We start from the raw sequence: 24,691 nt of genomic DNA, 5'->3' as shown, positions 1-24,691 counted from the left end.
AACTGATTACAAAGAAGTTTCCCTATGGCACATGTGTTTTGATTTCATTCCAGTGATTAAATACATGTAATAGCTATATATGTCATTTTTATCACTCTGTGTACTATTTACATTTATGAACTTTATGGAACAGAAAACAGTTTATTTAACTTTTTTTGGTTCTCATTATCACTTATGATATTTGTCTCACTAACTTACCTCAGCTTAATGAAATTACAATGAAATCCAGACCTTTAGCTGCTTATGGGCATTGATAAATGTCAACGAGGACAGTTGAAAGTGTGTGCTTCGACCGGGACTCGAAGCCGGGATCTCCTGCTTGCATGGCAGACACTCTTATCAGACTGAGCCACCAAGGACACAGAAGATAGTGTGACTGTAGGGACTTATCTCTACCATGCTTCCTGTGAGACCCACACTTCCAACTTATTGTCCACACACTACATTTGTAGTGCCCCTGCCCACTAATTCATTATTCGCGGCAGTCAATCTACCAATTCCCATAGGAGTTGAGCCAATGTGAGTGCATTTGTACTGAAGAAGATCATTGGCTGCTAAGCTTTATCTGTAGGAAGATGGTATCTATTCTTTCGGATGTGTCCGAATGAATATAGTAGGCAGGCACTACAAATGCAGTGTGTGGACAGTAAGTTGGAAATGTGGGTCTCACGGGGAGCATGCCAAAGATAAGTTCCTGCAGTCGCACAATCCTCTGTGTCCTCAGAGGCTCAGTTGGATAGAGCATCTGCCAGGTAAGCAGGAGATCCTGGGTTCGAGTCCTGGTTGGGGCACACATTTTCAACTGTCCCTGTTGATATTTATTAACGCCTTTAAGTAGCTAAAGGTCTGGATTTCATTGTAATTTCATTCTTCAAGAGCTGCAAGATCACCAATGGTATCTGTTCTTTCAGACAAGTCGGAACAAACAGGTGCCATCTTCATATACCTCATCTTATGTTGTGGAAACTGTGCCATTTTTACACTTGGACAATAGTTTTGACAGTTGTGTGTCCCACACACTATTTCTACAAGGACAAAACCTGTGACTTCTTGTTTATTGTGTGTGTGTGCGTGTGCACGTGCGTAACTGTTAGTTTTAAAAATTAATGTTGTGTTTGTCTGTCTCTTTACAGCTCATTTGTATCAGCATTTGTGGATGTTGTTACAAGTACAATATTGTGTATTATGACAATCATAGCTGCACTGATGATAACTCTGGGCTTTCTAGTATGGTGTGATGAAATGACAAAAAGATTTCCATCGTAAGTAGTAACCAAGTTGACTGATTAAATTTCCATCACAAGTAGTAACAAAGTTGACTGATTTACAGACCTTTTTCTCTTTTTATTTCTGAAAAAATTAAATTTTGTTTGTATTTTGTGATACTATCTTACCTAGTACCTTGCTTTTCCAGCTCTTACCACAGGAAACCTCCCAAAAATGTTATTTCACTATGAAATGTCACTTTGGCCAAGGTAGACTGTCTGGTAGTCCCCACTCTATTGTACCTGTCTGATCACCGAAACTAGTCAGGAAGGAATTATTGTAGTGTCTGAAATAAATAATTTTTGTGGTTATAGATAAAATTACAGTATTGTTTGTACCTGGTAGAGGAAAATGCCGTTTCAGTTGTTTTTAAATAAACACGCACAGTAATTGTGAAATCTAGAGATACAGAAATGTATGAGTCTTATTTTATTTTTTACCAGATTACTTTGTCATGATTTATTGAGTGGAACACTTGATCAACCGATGTTTCCTGGTAGTGAAGTCTGTTTGTATTGTTTTGGTAGTTGTATTTTATATCAGTATTGGTTGTCAGTGACCCTTTGGTTGAAAAATACTGTCACATGACCCTTCATTTCACTCCACAAAGGCCGGTTCATTCCCCTGAGTTTTCACTGTGTGTCCAGCAAAGAAAATTTATAGCTTTTGCATTTTTTTCCTTAGATTTCACAGTACTTATTATTGTCTTTATGTCATTACCTTTTATGAGACGACTCAACTGTCAATATTGAATATTGAGTAGCTACCGGTAATTTAACTTGTACAGTGTACCAGATAGGGGAAGTAGAGAAAATCTTCATCAAGAGAGGATTATTAAAAGTAGTATGAAATCAACAGTACTCATTCTGGCACAAGACTATATTTTTCCAATGTGATCAGTTTCATATACTAGAAATACTCAAAACTGTCAACATCTAATTTTAACCATAACCCTGCAGGTAACCCTGCAATGGCCAACAACTCAACAAAAGTAGCTGTCTTAAAATTTCCTTTGTGCGCTGCTCACCAAAGAGATTGTCCACTTGCTAAGTCATTGCTAACTACTACCAAAAATAATGCCTTCAGGAAACAAGAGTAACATTCACTTGCTTCTCAGTGGACATTCTATGTGCCTTTTGTATTGTCACAGTTAACTCTTCCTGGAACCAAATTACACAGGTTGACAGGTACCTTCTACGCTATTACCCCAAGGAAGTGAGATAGGACAGTTACTGCATACAGTGTATGTGAATGATCCAGTAGAAAGCATAAGAAGCTCCTTAAGACTTTTCACAGATGATGCAGTTGTCTGTAAGAAAGTAGCGATGCCAGCAGATAGTATCAATGTGCAGAATGACGTGCAGAGGGTTGATGAATGATGCAGGCTCTGGCAGTTGACCCTAAACGTAAACAAATGTAACATGTTGTATGTACATAGGAAAGAAATCCACTATTACACAAATACACTATTTATGACAAATTGCTAGAAACAGTATCTACCATAAAGTATCTAGGAGTAATTATCCAAAGTGATCTTAAGTGGAATGACCACATAAATGTATGACTTACTACGTAGCTATATGATGTATGTAAAATGATATCAGTTGCATGGAAAATGCTTGAAGATGGATCAACAAATCAAATCAAATGAAAAGCAGATAGTGGGAAAAGCGGGTAGCAGACTGAAGTGCATGGGAAGAATATTAAGGAAATGTAACTCATCCATGAAGGAAGTGGTACACAAGATGCTTGTTCAACCAATTATTGAGTGTAGTATATCTGTCTGGGATCCTTACTAAGTAGGACTGACAAGATATGCAGAAAATACAATGAAGAGCGGCATGTTTTGTCGCAGGATCATTAGTCGGTGTGAGAGCGTTACAGAGATACTTGACAAACTCCAGTGGCAGATGCTATAAGAAAGGGGTTGTGCATCATGGACAGGTTTCCTATTGAAATTTTGAGAGAGCTGTTTTCAGGAAGAGCTGACAGTTTGACTTCCTCGCACATACATCTCGCAAAAGACCATGATGAGAAACTTCAGGAAATTAGAGCTAATAAAGAGGCTTACCGACAGTCATTCTTCTCACATGCCATTTGCGAGTGGAACGTGGAAGGAGGGATCAGTTAGTGTTACCACACACCGTTAGGTGGCCTGTGGAGTATTATGTAGATGTTACCCATTACACCCTGTTCTGTAAATGAATCTGAAATTTATATAAAATATCCTATTTTTCAAAGATATTAACAAATTTATACACTTTATGGATTAGATTTGGTTCAAGTGACATGTGGAGCAGGTAGAACAGAAATAATGGAGCATTTTGTTTTTGAGTCTGCATTTACTCTCATTAAGTTGAAATATTAACAAGACAGACACTCATCCCATTGTCAGAGGAAAACATGAGTGGCTGTTCAATAATTTTGACTTTTGCAAAGAACTGGAAAATTAAGAGCATGAAGGCTCTTAATAATGTAGGATTATTCAACTCATCCTTGCATGAGGGTAGTTTAGAAAGCCACTTATATTTGTTCATTAAGTCACTGATACATGTACTGACTTTTTATTGTTTCATATTAGAGTTACTTCAATAAGACTGAGTGAAATACTGAGTTTATAAAGACATTACTCACATCTGAAGGGAGTGGGGTTCAAACTCTCATCCAGTTGTCCTGATTCAATTTTTCCATGGTTTCCCTAAATTGAGTAAGCCAAATGTCAGAATAGCTTCTTCAAAAAAGGTACATAGCCAGTATCCTACCCCATACTTGCTCTATTTGAGCTTATGCAGCATCTGTAACGGGCTTGTCCTCAAGAGGACATTAAATATCAGTCTTTCTTCCCTTGCAGGCTTATATGCTATGAGGCATAATTTCTCACTGCATTAATGCACTTATTGTTTCAGTGGATGAGCTTCTGAATACCCTCTTCATAGAATTCAGCACCAAAAAGCTTAAAAACAATAAGACGGTGTGTAAAAGTCAGATGTCTTTAAGGAAAACTATGACAATAGCTTTTCTTTCATTTTATGTATGTTGGACTCGATGGTTGAGTGCCAGACTAAGAACCAAAAGCCTTGGGTTCAATCTCCAGTCAGTCCAAAAAAAAATTGTCATCTGTCAGTAGCGTTCTTTTCTCTTCTGATGATTAGCACTATGGTTCAGGGTCCACATGAAACTGTAGATCTCTTTATAACAGGCTTAGCTGATCAGTTCAAACACTGATGGAGGCCACAGACATATCACCTGTAGTGGGACCATGACTAGAAAAGCACTAAATTGTTCAAACTAACATTTTGATTGAGAAAATATTAATTATTTTTTGGAGATAGTAATCACTGGGAACCAAATCAGGGTTGTATATAAGATCATCAAACATTTCACCTATTGGTAAATATGCTGTTCCTCCTGTTAGAGGAATGCAGAGCAAAAGAGTAGTGGTTCATTAATCATTGGCAATTCAGACATATTGTGCATAATGGTACCCCACTGCAGCAAGGGATTGAAAAGAACACTAGGTGCATTCATTGTGTACGCCTGAAGGCCTCATTCCACATATTTTAGAGGGTATTCAGACAACCATTGAAGGAATGGGGTGCAGTCAACTACAGTTTTTGGTGCATGTTGGAAGAAACAATGCCTGTCTCTGGGCTCCTAGGTAATGCTAATATCACTCCACTAACGTATGGCAGGAAAGGTTGAGAAGATTAGCCTCGCTTGTAGAATTTCAGTGAAGTATAACACTCTAAATTTGATCGAAGTGAGATTTTGGGGAAAATTTAAGTGCACGTATACCAAAAGACAGACAGTGAGAAATTGAGGTGGTATGTTCCTAGCAATAGAAGAGAAACTCAAATTCACTGAGATAGAAATTGAAACAACATGCAAATTGTGACTTTCCAGGCTTTATCGACGGATCTGTTGCAAATACTATTCTCGGGTTTGTTGCCGGATATTATTGCGTAATATTTCGTCACAGCAACTGCATGACATGTTCAGGTGGTGTAGTTGCTGCTGTCACTACTGCAAGACCTGACTGATGATAATAACGCAGTGGCATTGAAATTTATTAGACTAGGAGCAGACAATATGCATGTGTGGGAAGATGCTCACAGTTGGAGAACAGTGGCGCTTCTAGTGCCCCCTGTTGGGAGCCACAGAAAGGCCATCCACATGTGCACTGTAGGCAGTGACTGTGCTGCCAGACATTCATGTGCTTAAAAGCTGAATTAAATTTAAGCAGTATGTTGCATTGAATCATGAATAAGAAATTCATGTTTTCTCTGTTTTGATTTAATGGCAGCCAGTTCTGAATTCCAGGCACCGCTTGACACTGCGGGAAACCTATTTGTATATGGCAACACTGGATTCAACCGACAGCAACAGTGCACCAATGCAACAAACATCAGTTATGGGAATTTAAAAGCTTGCTAACAATGCCTCCCTCCCACTCTGCCAACAAAAACCTAGAGCACTGTCTAGTCTAGGATGCGTCATTGCGGTCTATGGTGCCAGTGAACTTGGATTGACAGAGATTTGTGTTATCAGTGACTGTATAATATTTTTGTTAGTAGCTAGTTTCGTAATGGAAAAAATAAAAGGTATTCACATGATGTGGCCTATAAATTGAAAGTAATAATATGCGCAGAGCAACATGGGAGCAGAGCAGCTGAACAGCATTTCGGTCCTCCACCAACATAAAAAACTATTTGTGATTGGTGGGCTAGTAAAGAAGAACTGAAAAAAAAAAACAAAAAAAAGAGGAAGACTAAATGCACAAATAGAGCACTGAATGCGAAACTGCCAAAACTAGATGATGACGAATTGGAATGGATTCAAAGGCATAACCCAAATGGTACTGAGATTAATACAAAAATAATTTAAATACATGCTTGTAAGCAAGTGCTACAGTGGAATCTGATGGGATTTAAGGGTAGGATTGGTTGGTGCTACAGGCCTATGAAGCGTCATGGACTTAGCAGACAAACCAAGACCAAAATATCTCAGAAAATGCCACAAGAATATGAAGAGAAAATATTATCTTTCCATCGCTTTATTATTCAGCACTGAAATACAACTAGTGTGGAACTAAGCCAAATAGTGAATATGGATGAAACTCCTCTGACATTAGTGTGTGGAGTACAACAACAGTTGCCATGAAAGGTGCTAAAACTGTTAACTATAAAAACATGTGGACATGAAAAAATACACTATAGTGTTGCCCTTTCATGTTGTACTGATGGTAATAAACTCAATCCAATGACAATTTTCGAGTACAAAACAATGCCAAAACCTTTTATAATACTGCCAAGCGTTGTTGGTCATGTACATTATAAGGGCTGGATGGATGAGGCTGATATGGAATTATGGCTTAACAGATTTGAGCAGTTGTTTATATTTCATGGCATACAGTTGCAGCTGCAGGAGTTCTAAAGCTAAGTCCTGACAAAGTTGTTTGTGCACTGTTATTCAGTTATTAAATTTAGTAGTTTTTAATTGTGTCTCGTGCTGTTTCTGGTGAAATAATGGACTAATAAACTTTCAGAAACTTTCACCTACTGTGCTTTTTAGAGTTGTTTGTTGTTTATTAAATTTAGTGTGGTAGTTTTCAGCTAACATTTCTTATTGTCTGTAGTGGAATATTTCAGTAACACTTTCGTTCACTGTGTTTCGTTTCATTGAGTGTTACAGTGATCACTTGAATTTTTGGTTTTAGATAAGGAATTGCGTGACGTTTTTGTGGTATTGGTATTAGTTGTGGTTTAGTAATATTAACAGAAGTAGTTGCTTTCTTGTTAGAGAGTGAAATACGAGATCACTATTGTTAATTCTTTAAATAGTTCTACTGTTGTAATTGAACTTAGGTAATGTAGACATTTAGTTTTTTCAGTATCTGTTAAAATTTTATCGTGAGTGAGAAGTGTGGCCTTTGTCATAGGTTTGTGGGACGCGGGTTCCGGTGTGAGATTTGTTCAAAGTCTTTTTACTGGGGGGAATGCAGTGGTGAATTCAGTGGGCATTCTAGTGAGATCGTCACCAGGAAATACAGAATTTGTAGCAGAAATAAGTTGATAGAGGAGCAGGAGCATAGGATGTGTGCTGTTCATGTGCATTTACAAGACACAAAAGAGAAACTATATAGGATGAGAAGGGAGAAGGGTGCTGGGGAATGAGAAATGCAGTTGGTAAGAGAACAGCTAGGAGGAGGATACATTCAGACAGTTGTACTTTGTGTATAACCAATAGATTTAACCAACTGTCAGAGTTGAGTGAAGAGGAGCATCTTGTAGCTATAGACATAGGAAACGTGCAGCAGTCTTCAGCAGTTAGGGAGCCTAAGTCAGCTGCAAATTCTAACAGAAAGAAGAAGGCTCTGCTGCTAGATAGTTTGCATGGTAGAGGTGTGGGCCAGCAGTTGCAGGAAGTGTTGCGGAGTGAGTACCAGGTCACCAGCATTGTGAAGCCTAGTGCAGGGTTGGCTCAGGTGACTGTTAACGTGAGGAAGTTACATAGGAACTTCATGAAAGTGGATCATGTAAGGATTGTGGGTGGAGTTGGGAATAGTCTTCATAGGGAGAGGAGGTATGATGTAGGTGGTGACCTGGTAAAGATAGCTACTGAAACTGGTGGCACTAATGTGCACTCTGTGCAACTGTTTCAGCGTCATGATCAACCTCATTTTAATGCTGCTGTTAGGTGTGTTAACTTGTGGCTGGAGAAGGCACTGATGGTGGAGGGCATGGCTCACATTGCAGTGCTGCCAGTTGAGTCTGTCAATAGACCAGGTTTCATTTGGCATGGCCTGCACCTCAATAGGAATGGGAAGGGGAGGCTTGCAAAGCTTATAGGTGACAGTATAGTGGGCGGTGGTGGGATCATTCATGGGAAAAATTCCTGTAGTAGTTGGTGTTAGAGCTGCACCTTTTTTAGACTGAAGTCAGCTGACGGGTATCCCTGCTTAAAGGAAGTCCCTCTAACAGAGGAATCGCCTTCAAAGGAGGCCAGGTATCCAATTAGTAAAGGAATTAGCATATTTCATCAAAATATAAGAGGTATTAGAGATAGTTAGTGAACTGCTTATAGATGTTGACTCTGACGTTATTGGTATATCAGAACACCACTTAAATAATTTGACAATTCAGAGGCTTCGTTTAGCAGGATACAGACTAGCTGGCTGTTTTTCAAGGAGTTCCTTGAGGAGTGGGGGAGTGGCCATGTACGAAAAAAACAGTCTATAATCTCAAATGGAATACTATCTCAGCACTGCACTGAACAGGTGTTGTGCAGGGGCAGTTAAATTTATTGAAACTAAGCTTCTAATTGTTGTTGTTTGTAGGTCTCCTAACTCTGACTTCAGAGCATTTCTGCTCAAGTTAGAGAGGGTTGTTGATTCACTTTATTCAAAGTACGAGAAATTAGTTATATGTGCTAATTTCAGAATAAATTTTGTATATGATGATGCAAGAAAAAGGAATGTTGGAAGATCTCCTAAATTCATATGAGCTGATGCAGATTGTTTTTCTCCAATCAAGTTGCAAGGGAACAGTAGCACAGCCACAGACAGAATTTTTATTTATTCTTCATTACTAGATGGGCATTCTGTTAGTAAAAGGGTGAATGTCCTTTGAGACAATGATTTACAAATTTTAACACGAAAAGGTTTTTGTACTCACACATGTTATATATAATTAATCTTGTTAAGGAACAAGAGTGGCAGGATGTTTATAGTCTGATATCATAGATGACAAATATAATGCTTTCCTTAACACATCTCTTATGCTCTTTGAAAGCTGCTTTCCATTAGAACATTCTAAACAGGATACTAGTAGCAAAAGGCAGCCTGGCTGACTAGAGGGATAATGATATCATGTAGAACAAAGCGGGAATTATTTCAACGGGAGGACGACGGTTCAATTCCGCGTCCAGCCATCCTGATTTAGGTTTTCCGTGATTTCCCTAAATCACTCCAGGCAAATGCCGGGATGGTTCCTCTGAAAGGGCACGGCCGACTTCCTTCCCCATCCTTCCCTAATCCGATGAGACCGATGACCACACTGTCTGGTCTCCTTCCCCAAAACAACCAACCAACAACAATTATTTCAAAATTTTAGAAGTTGTCACAATCAAGCTACAGAAGCCCATAACAAAACATATTGTAAGGTGCTTAAAAATGTTATTAGGAAGGCAAAGAGTATGTGGTACACAAGTAGAACAGCTAATTTTACAGGATAAAATTAAAACCATATGGTCAGTCACGAGGGAAGTGTCTGGTCAGCAGCACAAAGTTCATAGAAAACACATTTCTGTTACTGATAAGTCAAATATATATATACAGTATTTAACTATTAATTTCTGAGCATTGCTGGCGAATTAAATAAAAACTTAGTTTCTACAGGGAATTGTATAACTCTCTTGGAAAATGCCTTTCTGAGATTGATTTCCAAAATAATCCTTTGTGATACTGACAGTGGGGAGGAATCAGTTTTTACATTTTCTAACACACAATTCAGTAAAACCTGACGTTTTAATTTCACAGAATGGATATGTGATTAATGAAAGTGAAAAGTTCAAATTTCTAGGTGTTCAGACGGATAGTGAAATGTCGTAGAAAGCCCAAGTTCAAGAACTTGCTCAAAGACTTAATGCTACCATTTTTATTATTGGAATGGTATCTGAAGTAAGTGATAGTTCAACATGAAAAGTAATCTGCTTTGCATATTTTCATTCAGTTATGGAGTATGGTTTTATATTTTGGGGTAACTCTTCCCATTCTCAAAGAATATTTTTGGTTCAGAAACAGGTGAGTCGGGCAATAAGTGGTGTAAGTTCGTGAACGTCTTGTCGACCCCTGTTCATTAGTCTGGGTATTCTGACATTGGCCTCTCAAAATATATGTATGTTCTTTACTGTAATTTCTTGTTAACAATATCAGCTTATTCCCAAGAATTAACAGCTTTCACTTGGGTAATACTAGGCGGAAATCCAATCTGCATATGGATCACACTTCCTTGATTCCTGTGCAGAAAGGAGTGCAGTGTAATGCTGCATGCATTTTCAGTAATTTACCACAAGAATTAAAGATCTTACTAGTAATTCACTTGCTTTCAAATCGAAATTGAAGAGTTTCTTAATAGGTCACTCCTCTTCTGTCGAGGAGTTCCTTGAAAAATTAAGCTGATTCCTGTGTTACATTGTTGATTGGTTTTACATAATCTTAAAGCTTGCCTTTTTTTGGGTGCATAAACATTTTATTTTATCTGCTATTACTTTTATGTTGTAATTTCACGGACCGACATGTTCCCTGACCTTGGAGATTTCCTCCTCAATTTGGTTCAGTGGAACTAGAAGTGTAAAATAAAATAAATAAATAGTATGGGAGAGAAGGAAAGATGCTTTATTGAAGGAGAAATCTCTTCTTATGCTAGATCAGTTTAATAGTCATTTGAAAAATTCTGTGAAAGAGAAATAGAGGGATGGAAATACAGAGCTTGCTGTCATTCTGCGATGACTTATTTCATAATTGCAACCTCATGATGTCACAATAAATAAACCATTTAAGGTGTATCTGAGAGAGGAGTGGAAAAATAGATGATGGATGAAATCCAGCATGAATTCACACTGAGGGCAACTCAAATGACCTACAATCAACAAGTGTGTCAGTAGTTAAATCAGTCATATCGTTAAATCTTTCAAGAAGTGCGGCATAAGTAATGTTCTCAGTGGCAGTGAAAGCCATCTTGTGTATGAAGAGGACAATGATGATGCGAAGAGGAGGAAGAAAAAAGTTCAGGGGATTATTTGTATGGATTTTCAAGGTCATTTTGTGAACTAAGATTTTTTTTTATTTTGGCTTTGCAATCTAATAATAAAAATGATAAAAATTTTAGTTCTTAAAAAAATTGCTTAAAAACTAAGGTGCATCTTGTACTCCATGAAATACAGTGACTACTGAGAGAGTATTGATTTGTGAAAGCAAATCAGCCACGACATTGTCCCTGCCAGGAAAATGTTGGAAGTCTGTTGAAACTTTCACGATGTAGTCAAATGGTGGAAGTGTCATGGGCAGCAGTCTTTCTGCTGAATTGCTGATAGAATCTGCTTGGGAACTATGGTCCATATAGAGTGTTAAAGAGTTGCCCTCGCTGTATTGCTTTGTACACTGCGAATAGTTTCCTGTCATGGGCTGACCACTTTCAATGGGAATACTTCAACTCTTTGGAAAGAAGCACAGTTGCTGTTGGATGCTTACTACTGACTGTAGGGGAGAATCATCTGCATTAGAGATGATCATCAGATGGGCAGTGGGGAGTGGGTCTGCCAGAGTTGTAGCCTGAGAAAGACAGTCTCTAATTTTTTTCAAATGCTTGTTCCATCTGTGGGGTCCAGTTAATATTTTTTTCCTGAGGTGTGCTTACCATCTAATGCATCTGTAAGAGGTGCCTGGATGGCAGGTGCCTACAATAAAAATTTATCATTCCAAGAAAATGGTGTAATTCAGAAACGTCTGTGGCTGTGATTGCAGTAGGTGACAAATGAGTGTGATACATCACAGTGTAGGCCATATGCTGTCACTGCAAACCAAATAGCCAAAGAATCTAACTTGAGGCTGTTTCGGTAGACAGTTATCATTGTTGATGCTGATGCCAAGTTTGTGTAAATTATTGAAAACTAGTTTGAGATGCTCATCATGTTCCTCTTGGGAAGTAGAGAAGACCAAATTATCATTCAAGTAAGCATAGCAGAAGGGAAATTTGAAAAGGACATTGTCTATGAATCTTTGCTAAGTCTTTTCTGTATTTTTAAGTCCATACAGCATGTAAAGGAATTCATAAATTCTGAAAGTGGTGGTGATAGACTTCTTCGGAATGTCCTGTGGGTTCATAAGTATCTACTGATATGCTTTCTTGCAACACCATACACTGAACACTGAGGTGCCTGCCAAATAATCCACAAAGTCTTGGATATTTGGGATGGGATAACTATCTGGTATCGTGCAAGAATTAAGAGTCCAGTAGTCGCCACACAGTCTATAGGTGCTGACCTCCTTTGGTACGACCCTGATGAGTGAGCCCCAAGGACTATTGGACTGTCTGACAATATCAGCTTGCAGTAACTCCTATATAACCTACTTAGACACACTAAATTTATCCGGAGCTAACGTTGGTGCCTAGAGTCAGGCTGGCAAGCCTGGCATGGTATTTATTTTATGAACTGTTTAGATACTAATAACACACTGTCTGAAGTGCACACATGAATCTGGCAGGTTGGTGGAAATGCACACAAGAAGTGCACAGGTACCAGAAGAAGAAAGCACTGGACTGACCTTTGTTGGTGCTTGTTAAGCTGTTGAAGGCTGTACTGATGGTGTGTGGGAGACTGCTGCTCACTGCTCAATGTCTGCTACCTCATTTGTGATGGTATAGTCAGAAAGACGATGCTGCTCCTGACTGAGTTGTTTCACCTATGTATGTGTGGTGGTGAGCTTGGCTGTAGATGCGTAAATTTTGTTAGTATAGTGTGGCTTTCTTCATGTAGGTGAAGCGTGTCCTTCTGTATGTCAAAGTATCACTGAGTAATGTGTTGCAAGTACCTGTTGATAATGTTTGTGTGTGTCCGCAAGCTGGTGTCCACAGCATTGGTTGCATGAGGGATTGTGGGTTGCTGCCGATTCCAGTCACAGAATGTTCTGGCTTTGCTGTAGAAGAGTTCTACATGCCATATCAGGAGAGAGATGAAAATGTCTTTTAAAAGTCAGCCCCCAATACTGGTTCATTGATGCCAACATGAAAAATTGCTTGAAGAATGTATCTGCTAACCTGAAGTCTAAGATTTGAGACATGTTCCATATACTGCAGTGTATGAATTGTTTGCTGCACAGATCTTAAATGCCAATAGTTTTTTTTTTCCATTAATGGTAGTTCATATGGAATTACACTCACCTCAGACTTATTGTCAACAAGAAAATACTGGTTGCAGGTTTGATCCAGGATGTAGAGTCAACTGCAGGTGGACGGTGTGCAATGAGATTGACTCACGTGTCGAGGCAGTAGGTGACTTGAATTGGTGCAATGATCTGGAGTGTTTATACTGTGTTGATGCTTCCGAGGTTCTCTATAGTTGTGTGCTTTATTGTTGAAATGGCCATGAAACCAACAGAGGCATTGTCACATTGTCTTGTCGGCGAGTGGTGTGTTGGTGTTAGCCAGCCGTGTATTTCCTCTGGCTGGTTGGAGGTCACTGCCCAGGCAGGTGCATGTGACATCATCCTCAACACTGTTTGTGCGCACTGGAATCTTTTGGCTTTCTGCTGTTGTGGATCGTGACGTGGTTCCTGACTGAGGCAGGGCTTGTATTGTTGTTCAGTGAATTAACGCACTGTCATTGTTGTAACACAATAAGATTCTGTCTGCTAAAATTAATTTCTCTGATGGCTCATTCTCACGTGAAATAATTGCTAACTGTAACTGGGGAGGTAGCTGTATGATCCACAGTGTCCATATGGTGTGTGAACTGGCTTGATTATTGCATCAGTCAGTGTTCAGGTGTTCAGAGACATCTCCAGAGTTGTGAAGGCATCTTGGTCTCCAAATGTTCATTGTAAATAACCTGATGCAACTGTTGTTCCAGAATTTGTGTTAGACTCTGGATGAGCACTGTTGTCACGATTCGTATTTGTAGGTAGCTGGGGGTGACGAAATAACACCACTAATGAGGCTGGTTTGTTCACCAAGGTGGCACAGTATTGTGACGAACATGGAGCTGTCATCAGAAATGCTGTGATTGTGGAGAATTCACTCGAAAATAGCTAACCACAAAGCTGATTGTTTCAGCCAGAAAAGTGGCAGAAAAGTTTGATAGTCAGAATTCTGATATGCTTGTAGTGCCACAGCTGGACAGACAGCAACAGCGGATGAGCTTTCATGTGAAAACTGGGATGCAGAGGGAAATCCGGTGAAAGTGTTTGTGTGTGGCTCAAATGAGTGGACTCCACTTTGCAGTGTGAAAGAATTTGGCAGATCTGTACACATTGTGGTAGGCGTGACACCATTGAGAGATGTTGTTCCGGGTCTGTCAGAGACAGTTTGTTGAAATGCATCTTGCTGGTATATGAATGAGTTGCATTCATCACCAGAGGCAGGCAGAAGATCAGTAGTTGATGCACATCATTTGGATTCATGTGGGTACTTATTGACACCAACTACACTACTGAACAAAATGTCATTTTCAGCTTTAACCAAAGGCACGAGTTGTCGCTGCTGATGCAAAGCACTGAACACAATACCATATGACTCACTATCCTGTATTAACTTGTCTCTTGACACTAAGGTTGTAAGATGTCTCCATTGTTGTTACAAGCAAGATGAGTCAAACATAGAATAATTCATAGCTGATAAAGTTGTTTGATGTGGGGTCACCAATGTAGAATAGGCATAAGTACTGGTGCTCCAGGTTAAGGGGTGTTGGAACGCCCTATTCCAATTATGTTAAATTTAGTGACTTGGCTTCCCTGTATTTCAGGAACCACTGTAGCCACTGACATGAAACTTTTACAGGACATTAAACTATATGTTCAGAGTCTACTGAAGTACAATAATTGCATTTCAGCCACTGCTTTCTGAAATACATTTCTTTAATTACACGGTTAAAATTTTGTGTACTTTTTTATGTTATCTTAAATAATTTTAATTAAATATAACAGTATGTTGTTCTTTTAGTTCAGTAGACTCAGGACATGTATGTTATTACTCCCTGAAAATTTGAATACTCTACTTGAAGAGGTTTCTGAGGTTTAGGGAAAAATGCAACAGAAGATGTAAATTTTCAGGAACAGTCTCTTAAAGTTTCAGAAGACTGTAACTCAATATATGCTTAATTTTTTATTTTTAGTCACTCAGAAGCACCCTGCACCATACTCTATATCATCCTCTTGATCTTTTTCCAAGTCTTTCCTTCTTTCTGGACTCCTTAGCGGCCAGTTGTGCTGCGTACTCCACTTTATCAATGCAAACCTTGTCCATCTGTTCAAGTTCTGATGCAGTTTGCTTCAGGATTAGTTCCCATATGCTGTAGCACTTTCACCCTACCAATGTTGCCATCATTAAAAGCAATAACAGCATCATTGACCCCCCACTTTAGTGTCTTCATTCCAACAAAAACATTGGTAAGCGAGTCCATATAAGATTATTGAACACTTCATTGGGATTTTGAGTCTGGCCATGCAGACACGTCTTCAGTACTTCAGTGTTTTCCAGGTCTCTGTAAATAGGTTTTATGATAACCATGATTGCTGCTGGGATGGAATGTTTATGGCCTGTGTGAACTGTTTCAGTACTGGGCATTGCGGTAATTGCACCATGAAACAGGTCCAGGAGGGCAAAGGTGGTGTACTGCCATTTTATCACTTGACAGTCTATGGTAGAAGGTAGCCCATACTGCCTGCTTCATTTTCAACAAATCCTCAGTATTATTTCTAATAGCCATCTCATAATTCTGCTGTAGTTCATCAATCATTTTGTCTGTCAGCATGCCTCTTATGGTTTTACCATCAGAAAGTTTCTTGTCTGTCAAACTTTGTTTCAGCTTCTTCAACCTGATGCCCATCCTCTTCTGGACATGACCACCACATTCCAGTTTTGTGGTGATCTTCTCACCATAAGGCTGAGCAGCTACTACACTGTTATATGCTCGATCACCTAAGAACTCAGTGTAACACACTCCTTTTTCGTTTAGAGATCGACTAAAAATTTCAATAGCTGCAGAAGCACCCATACCACCACTTGTTCCTCCATAATTTCTGTCACAGGTATGTCCTTCTTCATTCCCTGATTTACACTTACAATGATGTTTGTTTAAAATCTGGAAATGTATTACCTTTCAGTATCCACACTGGTCACTGTAGCAACAGAATTCTTAGAGCTGTAGCCATGCTTCTGCCAAGTGCCATCGAAAGCCTTGGTATGTTGGTCATACCATCATTTATTTCAACAGCTTCATTTGCAGCACCCTTCATTGACTCACACGAACAGATTCCACAGCAGCTCCAATAAATCCTGCATACTTGTCGATTTTACAAGGTGGGCATGGCATATTCATCACGGCACACATTGTTTATGTTGCAGTGTGTCCTTTGCCAATAGCTCTCAATCCATAAAACCATGTAACATTTACTTCAAAATAATTATCTTTACACTAATCCAAATTCCAAAATGAATGAGTATATTTACAACTGGCACAATTAATGATAAGTTTCATGGCTAATCCATTTGATACCTCACTGTCTTCATGTGAACTAACTGGCCCTCCACATATTTTACAACACACACATTCACCTAACACCCTTGTTAGGATGTGTAACTCTATCAGAATATAATGTAACCTACCACTTACATCACTTTCGTTTTGAGAAAAGTCATGGGTGTAGTACATTCATATAAAGCAAACACACTGATAAGCGTGAACTATTTGGTGTATGAAACCATCATTAATTTGTCATTCCAAACACACTTCATGTGATGAGTCTAAAAAAATGATTAAAAAACTTGTGGCAAATCAGTTCTTTGGTTAATGTGTACAATGTTCAATAAGTAAACAGTCACTGAAACTGCTTCTCCATGTTTAACATGCAGGACATTATCTCTGAGTGATTTATATGAAACTAGTAGCATGAAAGAAGTATGTCAGAAGTTGGCATGGCAGTCAAAGCTAGTTATAACAATGTAAAAATTGCAAGATTGTGATTAATCAATAAAGTTAATATGTATTAGTTGACATTTACCTTTGACGTATATGAGGGCCGTTTGGTCCAATCAGACACAAAATTAAAACCACAGTGAAAATCCAATGGAGCTTTGCGCAGATGTGTTGCACAGTATCTCTTGTGTGCCCATCGATTGCGTCATGTCACACATACCAGTTCTGAGAGCACAGTGAGCATTTAAACATGTCTAAAAGAATAGTGTCTCCCACCAAGTGTGAAGTGCATGATGCCATTTGATTTCTTCATGTTGAGGGCCGCAGAGTAGCTGACATTCATCGACGAATGAGTCGCGTGCATGGTGAAACTTCCATTAGTGACAGCAAAGTGTGGCAATGGTGCAGGAACTTTGAAGCAAAACATACAGATGTTCATGATGCAGACAATCAGCGAAGGAAGCAAATATCAGCTGATAATTTTGTTCAGTGAATGAGTTGGCTTATTTGAGAATATCATAGGTTCACAGTGTCTGTGTTCAGTGATTCATGTCCTGAAATTTCAATGTCAGCTCTTTATAACATTGTGAGTGAGATACTTCAGTACTGCAAACTCCATGTGAGATGGGTTCCCAATATGCTATCTGACCATCACAAAACAAAGCAAGCGAGTGTCACCTTATTGTTTCTCCAGCACTATCATGATGAAGAGAAGATATTTTGAACAAATGTGTCATAGGAGCAAGACATGGACCCATTTCAAAAATGAAGAAAAATAAGAGCAATCCAAACAGTAGATGTTTTCTCACTGCCCAAGCAAACCAAAGAATTGCAAGCAAAGCTCCGTGAGAAAGTGTATGGTTACCATGTTCTGGGACCAAAAAGGAGTTTTGTTGGTGGAATTCATGGAATGTGGCATGACCATCACTCAGCTTCATACAGCATGACTCTTCAATACCTATGAAGGATAATATGCAACAAGCAAAGAGTAACATTATCATCAAGCATAGTCCTCCCTCATGACAGTGCTTGAGTGCACACTGCAGCTGCAACAAAGGCACTCAGCAGTGTTTTTGAAGGGAGGTGTTGGGTTGGCAAGATAGACATCATTTTGACACTGATAATGACCTACAGACCAACATAGAGAATTGGCAAAAAGCACATGCACCTGCTGTCTATGGCAAGGGAATTGGAAAATTTGAACTATGCTATGACAAATGTCTAACTTGAAGCAGCGACTGTGTAGAGAAGTAGCCAAGAGGTATACCTAAATGTTGCAGATAAAACATTTTTCATTTTCACTGTGGTTTCCATTTTGTTGCCAATCGGGCCTCGAAGAAAACAAGAAGAAAAAATAGCCCTTTCAGAAACAAAATGACTAGTGTATCTCAGTTAAATTAGCACTAGTAATCTTCGTTTTAGAGAATCAACTGTAACAAAATACTGATGTTCGTGAATGAAAGTAAAAAATGTGTAAGCCAGCGGGTAAAGTACTGCTGGCATAGCATCTAGCTGTGAATTTTTCTTGCAGATGTGCTTGTTGTTCAAAATACTGACAGCCAGTACCTTGATAAATAAATTTTCAAGGAATGAATTGAAACTGACAAAGTGTGATAATGCTGTGGTTTTAAATGTAAAAACTACATTTGAAAATTTATGGGAGCAGAAAGACTGGCCTGTACACTTTTCAGTGATTGCAGACTCGTATCACTTGAAAGTGTTAAGGTTACACTAAATTACATGTGTGTGTTTCATCTTAATCATTTAGTGGTCATTGTGATTACATTTGTGTGAATCTTTTAGAGAGGCTACAAAAATAAGACTATAGATTTATTTTAATACTGAGATGTAAGTCACAATCTGATACAGCTAAGGAATTTTGAAATTCGTATGCTTAAGGATACAGGGTACTTATAAAAGGTGGAAAAATTGAAAGTTTTTTATGACTTTATTAAATTCTATTGTCTTTCCTGATTACATTGATATATAGCTTATAAGGCTTCAAATGAAAAATGACGTATATATACCAAATTTTAAAGTTACAGTCATGTATGCCGCCATGCCCCCTTCATTTCTGTTACAGAAAGCAGTATTACTTTTGAAAAGAACTGTGAACTTTCTGTTTCCAGTGATTACACATATGATACATTGTATATGTTGCTAACAGTGCAGGTTTCTAGTGTCTGTAAATGATTACCTTTGCTAGTATTTACTCTTGTTTCGCTTAAGATGTTTGTTCACATGTTACTGAATGTTTGTTGCTCAGGTGCTACATATATTTGTGGAAGTACATATCCTTTAGTGTGCAATAAATACGAACTATGCCATGCATCGAGAAATTCAATAAAAGGAAATTCCGTGGAAACCAGCTCACAAACAAAGCAAGCCACACTGCTGAAAGTAACCTATGTATCAGCTCTCCAGCTCTCCCACATGGCACCCCTCCTGGTGATTCAAATTTTTGTGTTAACAATGACACTGTTTGTAGTGGTTTTGTTATTGTTGATGTGGGCATCTTATCTCCTTTGATAAAGGAAGTGGCGAAATGTAGACAGTGTGATGGTGTAGGCTGTCTGGAAATAACTGAACAACAAAGCAGCAGGAACGGTTTAGCATCAAAATTAGTTGTTCTGTGTAGATCCTGGCCATTAGACAAACTGCACCTCTGAATGATGTTACAGCAATGAGAAAAGCCGTATGGACCACCTACTTTCATAAGTTGTCCATAGATGACCACCCTGTTCATGGACTTTTTTGCCCTAAAGGAGCAGATTATTGGTGTGGTTACCAAAAAGCAAAACAAAGAGGTCAAATATACCATCATAAGCATTCTCTTCCTGAGCCTGTTAAGAATGAAATGAAACTAATTTTTAGAGACCTGAGTGACCCTGTTTTGCTTAGTAAATGTCTTCATGGGAGCTGTCTTCATGTAGGCACTCAGAATACAAATGAAAGTTTCAACCATTGCATATGGGAAAGATTACCCAAGAATGTTTTTGTAGGACTAAATACATTAGAAGTTGGTGTGCTAGATGCAGTGATATGTTTCAGTGGTGGAGTGATAGGAAGGTTGGAAGTCCTGAGAAATTTAGGCATAAAATGAGGCTCTAATATGGAAGATCAATTACTTGCGTGTGACAAACAGTGGGTGCATGAAGCTGAAAGATTTGCTCTTGAAGTTACCAAAGAAGCAAGAAATGCTAAAAGGAATGTGAAGATGAAGAAATGCTTCAGGATGAAGACTATGCTTCAGGAATATTCTGAAGCACAGTTTAATTGGACTCATATCTTCATTCACATTTTCCCACAAGTTGTATTTTTCAGAATTCAGGTACAAATATTTCCTAAAGTTTATAAAGCATTGCTCTAATTTTTTCTGTAACTTGCAGTAGTATGTACTTATGTAGTAGACCTAAGCTTTATTTCAGAAGCAACTAAATTATAGAAAAAATAACATTGTTATTAGGAAAAAAATTATAAAAATTAAAATGTAAGGTGTGATATTTTTTTAATCCTTGTAATATATGTAATAAGTGGAATTAATTAGGTCTAGTACCTCAGCCGTCATGTCATGCAAATCTGCTAAAAATTTGGTCTCCTTCAAATGTATAACATTGGATTAAATGGTACCTCAGTTTCATGCAGCAATCTGCATTGGTGATTTTTGACAGATGTGCTGCTCCATACACATTCTTCATTCTCCAACAGATGTCTATCAGTGTTTCACCTTTGTCTGCCAAGAAAAAAATAACAGCACATTGGTCCTGTTTGGATGCATTTGGTAATAAAGTCACCATAGTTTACATTTCCACATTTACCACATGCACATTGGAAAGATGTGAGTGTCACACTAATCCCTTGCCTACATGCCCGTGTTTGTATACCAGCATTGGAATCACATTATGTTTCATATATGCTGCAGCAGTACCCTCAAATGAAAAATTTCCATTGCCTCTTATATCACAAATGAGAGTCAATGACTGACATTTTCTGGAGACAAACATTGAATTTCGCAGTAGGTCATCTTTGACTTGAGCGTCTTGGCATCTCAGGGAATAAGTAGTAACAAATCCCCCCCTTAAATACCAGTCACAGACTCGTTATGACTATATCTTGGGAGTTTTCAGCCAGAATAGTAAAATAATTAGTGATGGCTGCAGATTTTGTTATTGGTGGTAACATTGCTTTCTTTATGGAAAGTATGATTGAACGAAATATAAAATTTGCTTATAAATGTCATATTGTCTTTCTAAAAATTGTATGTGGGGATTAGTAGTAAAATAAGCAAAAGTGGTCAGAAAAGTTGCAGTCTACATGTGCTGTTGGTAACCTCACCAAGAGGAAAATTTTCTGTGTGATCTGTCCACTCATGTTTACTGCTTTCATATCTTACTATCTTTTTTTCAGTTTTATAAGCCTGAAACATATATTTCTGTTTGCAGGTGTGAGGTTGCTGCTGGAAAAGCAATTGACAAAAAAGACCACATTGATACAACAGGTTTTCACATTGAGATGGGGACAGCACAGTTTGGAGCATGGGCATCATGGGCATGCTGGGTGGGGCTCGCTGTTTTAGCACTTCTAAAAATGTGTCGTTACCACCAGATTGAAAATATGAGAGTTAGTATGTTCCGTGAACGTCAAAGACTGGTGAATGAAAATGCTGCTACTCTTGATCGGACAGATGACAATGGATCAAAGCCTTCCACATTGTCTAGGGCATAATATTTGTGATGTAAAGCAGTTTTAAAATGTGTTTATTAAGAATACTTTACTGCAACAGATTTGTTAAAAGATGTTCATAAGTAATGTTTAACACAAAATTGACACAAGTAGGCGGAGTAAAATCAAAGACCTGGAGTATTTAACAACTTGCACAGCAATGTCAGTTATAAACTCGTGTCAACTAGTTAGCCCCAAAATTTGGGCATAACCCCTAGTATGCTTAAAGAGTATAAAACATAAGAAGAATGAACATATCATTGAGTAAAAGTGCAGTTGGAACAGTTTCAATTTAGAATTCGGAACACTCCAGACACAGTTATAAAAATGACACAGTTTTAAAACTATCACTGGTCATTTGTTACATAATTCATGTCATGCTATCCATGCTGAACTGAATTATTTGTTGGAGTACAGAAAAGAATAACGTTTGTTTTAATGAGGCAAAAGTAACTGTGTGTGACATAGATAATTTTCAGTGTTAAGCTATTTTAATAGGCTAACTAATTTGATATCCTACAAAGTGTTGTTCATATTTCAGTTTTTGTAATAAACGTCTGAAAATCTGTTATCATTTTTTACCTGCATTTGTAAGATTTCAGTTTGCACATTGCATTGTATTTAAAATTATTGGTGTGGTTACTGAAACTGATAGGCACATAGTTTTTGAACAGGAAATGATGCGTTAAAACATTGATGCTTATCTTTACATATTAAACCTTTCAGACCTGTTTTTTTAGGGGGGGGGGGGGGAGGAAGAAAGACTTTTCTTTTAATACTCTAATGCTCTTAGGTGCTATTTTATGATTTTACAAGCAATATTTACAAAAATATATTCACTTATTTTCAAAATATACTCTGTTCACAATTGTGTACACTAGGTCTCAGTCAACAAATATCTTACTTTTATTTACGTAACCTTGCAGCATTGTTTTGCACACCAGCAGCCATTTGCAATACAGCTTTTCACATCCCAGGCAGATGTATAGGCTTGGGAATGGTCTACAGGCCATGCGGACATCCTGTGTAGGAAGCACACGCTGTGTGGAATGGGAACTTTGTCATTATAGGTCCAATGACCTGTTGCATTACAGAATTCCTCACAAAATCGTCCAGGACTTTTGAGTTCTGCCAATTCATAAAGGGTTAAAAGTGTCCAAGACTATTGAATGAGCTATTATATTATTCTCATTCACTGCAAAAGTCCATGGTTCATAACTTCCTGAATTGCACTGGATTTGTGTGTAAATCTTTTACTTTTTGTAATAAAAGTCCAACACTCATGATTATTTTCCCCGCATTTAAGCATAATACTCTATGCCAAACAAATACCTCCGTCATTAAGCCAAGACCGAGCATAAAGCTGACCAAATATTGTTCTTAACTAAGCATATGGTTGTAGCCATGATCACTTGTATAACCTTTTAACAATGAGAGGATGTTTACTCCTTTCTTAAGATATAACTACAGTTTTATAACCCAAATGATTTCTCATGGTTACACTGTAGTTTTGCTTGACAACACTAAAGCATTTACAATCATGACTTTTATCAACATTTTCCTTCCTAGATGAAATTACCAAAGAGTCCTCATTTAGCTTACTTTTACATTTTTTATCTTTGGATTTAACATTTGCCCACAAGAACTAGAATAATAATTAGTATAATCATATTTCCAATAAATAAAACTCTTCAAAATTTTATATCTTTATGTGGAAATTATGTGAATTGTATGATATCAACAGTACAATGTTCTACATATTCCTGTTGTGGTCCAGCCTCTCATGGTGAACCTTCCTGAAGACAAAGTCCTAAGGTAATTATAATGTTTTCCCAACTGTTTTTTGTAAGAATACTGGTCTCCTACACTCATACTCTGGTTAGCACGTACTAGCCAGTGAATCTGACATTCTAGAATACATCAATTTCTTGAGGGACAGAAGCATTGTCAAGTTGCACCAGCACTGTTCCAGTACATAAAGAGCAGGCTTGTTAGTAATTAGGTGTTGGGAGGTAGAAATGTTGATTTTATCATAAAGATTGGGATTGGTTGCAATGAAGACTGTGTTGAGACAAAGAACTGTATTAAAGAAGTCAAGTAGTTAGACAGAAGCAGCGAGTGGTAGCCTTTCCAGTGCAAATAGAGCTGAAGTTACTAATTAGAATTTTCTGAATTAATGTGCTATAGGAGACTATAGTAAAGGTTGAAACTAGTGTCGATGAAAATATTAAGATTAATTAAATGGTAATTTCTGTGGAATGAAAAATTATCAGTGTAGATTTAAAAAGTGTGTATGCGGAAGGGGTAGGCAGAACATTAACAGTTAGGAAGCAATAAACTAACGAGGGAACTACCCAATCCAACATGTCAAAACATGTCCTGAATTTTTAATACAGGAAAAAACACAATGTCAAAATTTTAGCTGCTAAGACACACTGCAAGTAATTTAAAAAAAATGTTTAAATTTGCCAAATTCCTAATTCTCCAGGGGCCAGGGAAAGGTACATCTCTGCTGTAGCTATAGCATACAGTGCATGTGCAACACAGCAAGTACACATCTGTGATTGATGGCACATCAGTAAGCAGATAATACGGCACAACCCAATTGTAATTTGTAAAGAGAATTTAATTTTTCGTTGGTAGTTTCCCTGACACAGTTATTCACAATTATTTGCTCAAATTTGCAAATCATTTAAAATCCATTATAATTAGCAGTTGCCTTTGTCATATCTGTAAGTGTTGACAATGGAGATAAAATTGAATTAATTTTCCTTGTAATTTCTTGGCATATGTTTGCTAGTAGCAACTGTCTTTGTGTTGGTTCCAGAGTTTCACAGTGATGTGGTTTACAATTAATGTTTTCAACCCTCTTCTTCTTCTTCTTCTTCTTCTTCTTCAGTAGTGCTACAGCACTTGGTGAGCCTTGGCTTCTTCAACAATCTTCTTCCACACTTCTCAGTTATTTGCTGCTCTTTTCCACCCCTGGACTCCCATACTGGTGAGATCCACTATT

At 38.0% G+C, this 24,691-nt stretch overlaps 1 protein-coding gene across 1 annotated transcript in view; it reads left to right on the top strand.

Moving 5' to 3' along the window:
* The window catches only part of LOC126187566 (transmembrane protein 179), a 36,415-nt gene extending 14,168 nt beyond the window's left edge, over nucleotides 1-22,247 (top strand). Inside the window, exons 3-4 of the mRNA XM_049928723.1 lie at nucleotides 1,134-1,262; nucleotides 21,399-22,247. Of these exons, the coding sequence (XP_049784680.1) occupies nucleotides 1,134-1,262; nucleotides 21,399-21,681 (412 nt within the window). The 3' untranslated portion in view covers nucleotides 21,682-22,247. The remainder of the gene's footprint in view (nucleotides 1-1,133; nucleotides 1,263-21,398) is intronic.
* The last annotated feature ends 2,444 nt before the right edge of the window (nucleotides 22,248-24,691 follow it).

Source organism: Schistocerca cancellata, chromosome 5 (assembly GCF_023864275.1).
Source record: "Schistocerca cancellata isolate TAMUIC-IGC-003103 chromosome 5, iqSchCanc2.1, whole genome shotgun sequence".
Lineage (NCBI taxonomy): Eukaryota > Metazoa > Arthropoda > Insecta > Orthoptera > Acrididae > Schistocerca > Schistocerca cancellata.
The sequence above is the reverse complement of the archived record's forward strand: the minus strand, read 5'-3'. Positions and strand labels throughout refer to the sequence as shown.